Raw genomic sequence first — 8,026 nt, 5'->3', positions numbered from 1 at the left:
AGAGACAGAGACAGAGAGACAGAGAGAGACAGAGAGACAGAGAAAGAAAGAGAGCGAGCACAAAAACCTATACAATCCTTGGACTTAAGCATGGGTATCTGTGTAGTCTGCACTTAACTGCTGTGTAATCTGAACCTCTACCCCCTAGAACAAGGATGATTTCTACCTCACAGAATTGCTGTTCTTCATTCTAGAGATTGTCTTTACTCATGTTTGCCTCCTCACTGAATCATGTCACTGGGAAGTCTGTCCTAGACCTGTAAGAATACTTAACACATAGTGACATTTGATAAGTAATATTGAATGAGTGAACATGTAAATACATTATATGCTCACAAAGCCAATCTTCTTGATGTGCAAGGATCTCTATAACTGTTCTGTTCTTAGCTAGTGTAGCAAGCCACTGGTGCACGGGTAACTTGAAGTACATAGTATTTGGCAGACTTGCTTCCTTTCATTTCCACTTTCACATGTAATGAAAATAAAACATCTCACAGCCTCTCACCTCTCCTCCCTTCCAGCTGGAGCAATGGGCACACAGAAAGCATTCTTTCGGAAAGCCACTCTGTAATTGTGATGTCATCAGTAGAAAACAGTAGGCACAGCAGCCCCAGTGGGGGCCCAAGAGGACGTCTTAATGGCCTAGGGGGCCCTCGCGAATGTAACAGCTTCCTCAGGCATGCCAGAGAAACCCCTGACTCCTACCGAGACTCTCCTCATAGCGAAAGGTAAAACTGAAGGGCAAAGCTACTGCCGAGGAACCTCAGTAACAGAATCCTATGGGCACCTGCAGTCTCACCTAAGGAAATCCGCCTGGTCAGAATCGGGGCGGCAGTTTCCTGTTCTAGGAGTGCTTCTAGTTGATGAAGTCATCTTTTGGTTTGACTGAACTCATTTCTTCTGAGCTTCTCACGTCGTCCCACTGGCTGACAGGCAACAGACTCTTAAAGAGCTGAAGTGCTTTGATGTGGAAGGTGCAGCAGACTTGGAGTTCTCAGACCTGGCCATAGTCTCTGACCCCCTCCGGGTCTCTGTTTCCTCAGTTGTCACCTTAGACAAATGGCAACAATGCTTGATGAGGACCCTTCCTTTCTAATTCTAATCTGCCACTTACCCACACCTTAATTTGGGGGTTGAGCTGGCCTTGTGATCTCATGTGTTAATTCTTACCTTCCAACCTCATTTAGGCCAAAGTAAGGACTGTGTCATTACTATCAGTCCTCGGGGAGCAACTGCTGGTATTGCACCGCATAGTATCCCTTTCATGAAGTCCCAAGGAGGGATGAATAGATAAATCTGGCCACATCTGGCCGTCTTCACAGATGTTTTTCAAAGAAGACACATTTTCAACATGGTCCTTTGTTCCAGATGCTTGAGCTTTCTTCTGGGGAGATTGGGTCAGGTTGTGGAAGTAACAGCAAAGATAAAATGAATGGAGGCAACTCACCTCAAAGAGCTCTTTAATAGGAATATTGAACTCATAGATTCTCTCTTACACATTTACACCTGTACTGGAAGGTGTATATGGCTGCCTTTGCCCACCTATAAGTTTTGTTTTCTGATCCACTGGTTTTGTGTTGTTGTATTGTTGTCTTAGTCTAATCTTTCACCATATAAGGTTCATATAATGCCAAATGCACATTTATTTGGTAGTTATTTAGTTGGAGATGATTTTAAAAGACTCTACTTATGGACCTTGAGATTTTCAGGACCGAGTGGCCCCTTTTAAGCTTGTATGTCACATAAAGGCTTCAGCACCTTTCCCCAAAAATAGTATTTTCATGCCGTATTGAATTTATAGGATTTGAATTCTCCCAGCAACCCATTTGCGGAAAAGTAGTCAGGATCCAAAGCTGGCCTATGACATTTCTCCTAAAGTCTTGTGATGTTACCTTTATGTATTACAAAGTCTATTCATCCTAATTAAATCATTTTGAAATCTGAAAAATAAGGTTAGGGATGAAATCTTCCCTCATCCCTACCTGAGATGTGGATCTTTGAAAGGTTGATATGTCCCTATTGAGGTAAGCTTCCTTACCTGTCCCACGTACCATCTAGGACTGCAGATTTTAAAGGTCATGGGGAGGAAATATGAATCACTCTGTGTATTGGCTGAATTTAGACTCCCATTTCACACAGAGCTTCATTCAAGTGCCCCCAGCTCACAAAGTCTACAGACTCAAGCCCCAAATGTTTCAATCTCCAAGACTTTCCTATTTTAGATGCTGCTTCTCACATCCATATCACTATGAATCACAGAAAAACAGAGAAGTTAGTAAGTTTCTGGTTCCCATTAGCTAGAGTTCATCCAGTGATGTCCTGTGTTATCACAGATCACATCAAATTAGATACTGTGAATGTCAGTGTGAAGAGAAGTCACTTAGTGTTAGGCATTGGTAAGATTTTTCTCAAAGGCTGAGAAGCATGACTCATTTTCCTCAGTTCCAGAATTCAAGACCTCTTATTCTGGTGGAAGAAAGCATGATATAGTAAAAGTAGTACACTCTGTCCCAACAGTGAGGTTCAGTAAGCATCATCAGATATAGCAGGACCTACGGTATCATATCATAATACAGTTAGTCCAGGTATAGTCACGAAATATTAACGGGCAATTTAGCTCACCTTTGCATGTTCCAAAGGCTGATAGTAGATTTGCAACAGAGGTGAACTGAATGAATATTAGTCCTAGTCTCCAGATTAAAAACTATCACCCTACCTTAAGGTTCTCCCTAGCTTACCTTTGACTGTCTTGAACCCTGGGATGGGTAGTAGCATGTCATGAAAAAAAAAATGAAAAGCACACAAATTGTATTACACTGTTATCAGGAATAAAAATCTAAGTCACTGTGCTCTTTTCTTTTCATAAGACGTAGCCCTATAGCTGAGCTAAGGAGAGCCAAGGCACACAGATCCAAATGCATGCAGATCCAGCTCTCAGCAACTCATCTTAGATCTTCTTCCATTCCCCATTTGGGCTTCATTCTCTAAGACCCCTTGGCCTTTTAGGAAGGTATAGTATTTAAGTAATACTTCTTTCCCTTCCAGATCCCTGAGCCTCAGTCTTTCTAACTGGAGAGATTTCCAGGACCTAGTGCCCTCTTTGTTTGGCTCACATGCTTTCATTTAAAGTCGTGATGAGACTGAAAATCCAAAAAGCTTTTTTCAGCTCAACAATTTAGGAGATCTTTGCATGTACTCCTGTAAGGAAAATCTTGGTGATATAGTTTTAGATCCCAAGGTTACTGAATTTCCTAGTTGTACAAAGTGGAATGTATGTAGTTAGTGAGTATTGTTCTCTGCTTTTATTATATCATGAACTCTGTGCCCTTGTCCTCCCTGATATTTGCTGCTTCTTCGACCACACTTATGTGGGGTATTCTGTGCTCACACAGGTATGTGTCAGCCATGACCACCCCGGCTCGTATGTCACCTGTAGATTTCCACACGCCAAGCTCCCCCAAATCACCCCCTTCGGAAATGTCTCCACCCGTGTCAAGCATGACGGTGTCCATGCCCTCCATGGCAGTCAGCCCCTTCGTGGAAGAAGAGAGACCTCTCCTTCTTGTGACACCACCCAAGCTGCGGGAGAAGAAGTATGATCATCACCCTCAGCAGTTCAGTAACTTCCATCACAACCCTGCACATGAGAGTAACAGCCTCCCCGCTAGTCCCTTGAGGATAGTGGAGGATGAGGAGTATGAGACCACCCAGGAGTATGAACCAGCTCAAGAGCCTGTTAAGAAACTCGCCAATAGCCGGCGGGCCAAAAGAACCAAGCCCAATGGCCACATTGCCAACAGGTTGGAATTGGACAGCAATACAAGCTCTGAGAACAGTAACTCAGAGAGTGAAACAGAGGATGAACGAGTAGGTGAAGATACACCTTTCCTGGGTATACAGAACCCCCTGGCAGCCAGTCTTGAGGTAGCACCTGCCTTCCGCCTGACTGACAGCAGGACTAACCCAGCAGGCCGCTTCTCTACACAGGAAGAATTACAGGCCAGGCTGTCTAGTGTAATTGCTAACCAAGACCCTATTGCTGTATAAAACTTAAATAAACACATAGATTCACCTGTAAAACTTTATTTTATATAATAAAGTATTCCACCTTAAATTAAACAATTTATTTTATTTTAGCAGTTCTGCAAATAGAAAACAGGAAAACTTTTATAAATTAAATATATGTATGTAAAAATGTGTTATGTGCCATATGTAGCAATTTTTTACAGTATTTCAAAACGAGAAAGATATCAATGGTGCCTTTATGTTATGTTATGTCGAGAGCAAGTTTTGTACAGTTACAGTGATTGCTTTTCCACAGTATTTCAGCAAAACTTTCCATCTATTCTGTTTTTGCTGGCTTCTTGTGCATTGCATTCTGATGTTGACTGGATGTATGATTTGCAAGACTTGCAACTGTCCTTCTGTTTGCTTGTAGTAGTGTACAATCAGTACATCTTGTAATGGCACATCCATCCAAATACTCTTATCTTTTGTACGAAGTTTTCTTTGCTTTCAGAATATGAAATGAGTTCTGTTTACTCTGTCAGCCAAAGGTTTGCTTCATTGGGCTCTGAGATAATAGTAGATCCAACAGCATGCTACTATTAAATACAGCAAGAAACTGCATTAAGTAATGTTAAATATTAGGAAGAAAGTAATACTGTGATTTAAAAAAACTATAATATTAATCAGAAGACAGCTTGCTCTTGCTAAAAGAAGCTACCACTTTATTTTTCTTGACAAAAGCAACAGTTTTAGGCATAGCTTAGAAAATGGGTTCTGGCCTGCTATTAGGTTAAATCTAAAAACTTAGACGAGGACTCAGTTTTACTTTCTATCATGGGGGAATGATCCAACAGCTCATCTATTTGAACTACAGACCTCAACTGATAGTGGTGCAATCATTTCTGACCCATATCTTCCACTGATTCAGGAGGTACTGATGGGTCATGTCTTCTCAGCTTCAAAATAGGCAGATGTTGGCACCAAAGGCCCACTGTGAACAGTACATTCAGAAGCCTGCCTGAAGCTCTTGTGGAATTAAGTGTGCCTGTTGTGTATAGTGGAAGATTGTCATCATTGGAAACTGCTTTCATTGTTGAGTGGTTAGAAGTCATAGGTGGACAGCAGCTGTGTAACTTGGTTGACATTTTAAAGTTTTGGTTGACCACACCTTTCTCTCCATTATGTTTTTTTTTTTTTTTTTTTCAACATTGCCTTGATTAGGTCATAACTGTGCATGGACATTTTTTGTCAGGAATGGTCAATGTGCATGTGATTTGTTATTAGTAAGAACCTTCCACAAGAGGTAACTCATCAGGAAATGTCAATGGTGTTGGAAAAATTGCACCTTTACTTGCAGAAGTGACCCCCCCATCTGTAGGCTGAACTGTCCATCTACAGCCTGTATCACCTACTTTTCCCTTTCTGAATTTTTGCTTTATGGTTACAAAAGCAGGACTGAGGTTGGTCTAAAGTTTGCATGTTCTCTTGTGACTATAAATCCAGTGAAGGCCTATAGGTATTAACATTTGAAATAATTGCTAATTCAAGGAAAAGAAGAAAACTTTATAATGCAGAACCCATTTGGTGCCTGCCTGATACCTGTCAAGCAAACTAGAGCTTTGCCTGAGTTCCAAGAGGCCTCTTATGTGCCATGGAACAAAACTAGGAAACAGGCTAGCAGGGGGTTCACAGAGTCAAGGAGGGTGGGGGGGAAGGGGGCAATTGCTTCTTGTTTGCAAATGAAATAAATGTATTTCTCCACCAAATCTTTATTTTACAAATCAGAGGGAAGAAAGGACAAGCCAGTAGGTCTGAGATGAAAAAAATGTAATGAATCAAAGTCTTTGTACTCCTACTGGTTTTCCAGTTTCTACAATCCACTGAGAGGCTCATCTGCAGGTCCTTGATGTCACTGTTAGCTTTTGGTATCCGTAGTCTTTCATCACTGTTCACGTGCCACTTTCTCCATGCTCAGTATGGTCCTAATTTGTTTTCTAACCTACACAGAGGAGCCCCTGTCAGTTTGCACTGACTTCCCAGTTGTGCAGAAATGAATACGCTCATGGCATGGGGAAGAAGACCATGAGTTTGAAGAGGCTCTCTCAATTATTCCAACCTTACCATTGAAGGCCTTGACTCATTCTTCACTATTTCAATAAAGAAATTCCTATCATTATCTTAAAACCCTGAACATTCTGTTTCAATTTCTCTGGGCATTTGGGCTATTCATTTGACCCATTCTGAAAATTTTCAAAAATACTGTCTTCTGATGAGGAACATTTTCCTCAGCATGAAAATCACTATAAATTTTCAAATTGCAAATGGACAAAAAGTTTTGTTTCAGCCAACTTCTGATCACTTATATGTGGTGTAGTGGCTGAGGCAGGCTTTCCACTGACAGAGCAAGAGTTGCTTGTGATCAGAGAGGCCAGCTGCATGCTCAGGACTCCCAGCGGCTGTTACCAATGTGGGTTCCCAGGGACATCTCTGATGTTTTGCTGCCACTTCACTCATAAGCATCCCTAATTATAAATTTGGGGGCTTCCCTGGCAAACCAAAGCAGTCTAAACCTGTGTTCTCAGCATAAGGAAAGCTGCCTTCATTTTTAAAGGAGTGGAAATTGCAGAGAAGTTTGACAGCAACTTTGTTTCTGGAATCATAGCTCTCGGACAGTATCCAGTGGAACATACTATATGCAAAACTCCTTTTTTCTTCCTCGAGGTTAATTTTTCTAGCCTGCTTTCCTTATAGCCTTTTTTCCCAAGACTGCTGGTGGACAGCCTTCTGCTTACCACAAAATAGTACTCTGTGTAGGTGAATGTGTCCCAAACAGCAATATGCCACCTTTTCTTGCTTCATTGTGACTGTCATGATGTTGATGGAGTTGACCCAGGGTAACTTGCTCGGTAACTGTTCCTCTTTTTGGCCTGAAGTTGAAGAGTGCATGGCTCACATTGGTAAAAATAAAGAAAGCCTGGTCTTATCTTTAAGTACTGGCTGCCTCGCACCAGCCAGAGACATTTTTTATCCACCAAGACGCATGAGACACTGCGGAGACTGCAGACAAAAGGAAATAGCCACATATCACACGTTCTATTATATATTCATTTGTAAATACATATTGTACATTACTTGGATGTTTTCTTAAATCATTTACTGTCTTTGAGTTAATGTCAGTTTTTACTTTCAGCTTACTGTATAACATTGTAAATAACATAATGTCCTTTATTATTTATATTTAAACGTCTAACATAGAGAGAATTGTTTTCATATAAGTTTAAGATAAATGTCAAAAATATATGTTTTTGGTTTTCTTTGCTTTAAAATTATGTACCTTTTCCTTTTTAAAAATAATTTATTGTTCAGGAGAAAGAATGTATATGTAATTGCAACTATTTGAAGAATGCACATTTGAAGGCCGTGAGGTACTGATAAACTAAAGAATTTATTATCCAAAATACTAAGCAATAAGTAATTGTGATTTATTTAAAGTTTTGTTTATTTCCCAAGAAAGTCATACTGCAATAAAAAATACTACTCTGTGGAGACTTGGGTGTGTTGCTCAGCAGACGAATGTTCCAGTCTGTTAGACCAGCACCTCTGTCTCTCTGCAACAGTTGTTCTAACTTAGGAATGTGTTCCGTGGACCCATGATCATCTTGTCTGTCTGTTGCCTTTGCCACACTGCCTGTCCTTGATCCATCTGCTTCCTGATTCATACCACTTTATTTCTTGTTGAAGGGGCCACACAAACAATGGGATGTTTCCGTCCTACTCTATTCCCTCCCTAGACACAGCAACATCAGATAGAAACCTTTTAGGGTATGACAGCCTAGATCTTGGTTATTGGTATGTTCTGAAGTGACAGCCAGAAATTTCTTCTCATCAATGGAAATGTCAGTGCACCACTCCCATTCGGGGGGAGGAGGGCAGAGGGAGGAAAAAGTACTGTTGTGGTTTAGATGGGCCCATGGTCACAGTTGCCTGAAAGGTGCCTGTGCTGACTTTCCCTGTGGCT

The 8,026-nt window shown here is 41.0% G+C and overlaps 1 protein-coding gene across 14 annotated transcripts in view; it reads left to right on the top strand.

Annotated features, from left to right (window-relative positions):
• Positions 1–5,696, top strand: part of Nrg1 (neuregulin 1) — a 1,208,067-nt gene extending 1,202,371 nt beyond the window's left edge. For 6 of the 14 annotated variants that reach the window (XM_023722043.1, XM_023722041.1, XM_023722040.1 and 3 more), the window contains 2 exons: positions 522–728; positions 3,393–4,151. In XM_023722043.1, coding sequence (XP_023577811.1) covers positions 522–728; positions 3,393–4,047 — 862 coding nt within the window. In that variant the 3' untranslated portion in view covers positions 4,048–4,151. Of the gene's footprint in view, positions 1–521; positions 729–2,867; positions 3,011–3,392 lie in introns of all 14 variants that reach the window. The other 8 variants (XM_023722044.1, XM_023722045.1, XM_004637274.3 and 5 more) reach the window with 6 other exon arrangements.
• Positions 5,697–8,026: the final 2,330 nt, after the last annotated feature.

Source organism: Octodon degus, unplaced genomic scaffold (assembly GCF_000260255.1).
Source record: "Octodon degus isolate 3935 unplaced genomic scaffold, OctDeg1.0 scaffold00088, whole genome shotgun sequence".
Classification (NCBI taxonomy): Eukaryota; Metazoa; Chordata; class Mammalia; order Rodentia; family Octodontidae; genus Octodon; species Octodon degus.
The sequence above is the reverse complement of the archived record's forward strand: the minus strand, read 5'-3'. Positions and strand labels throughout refer to the sequence as shown.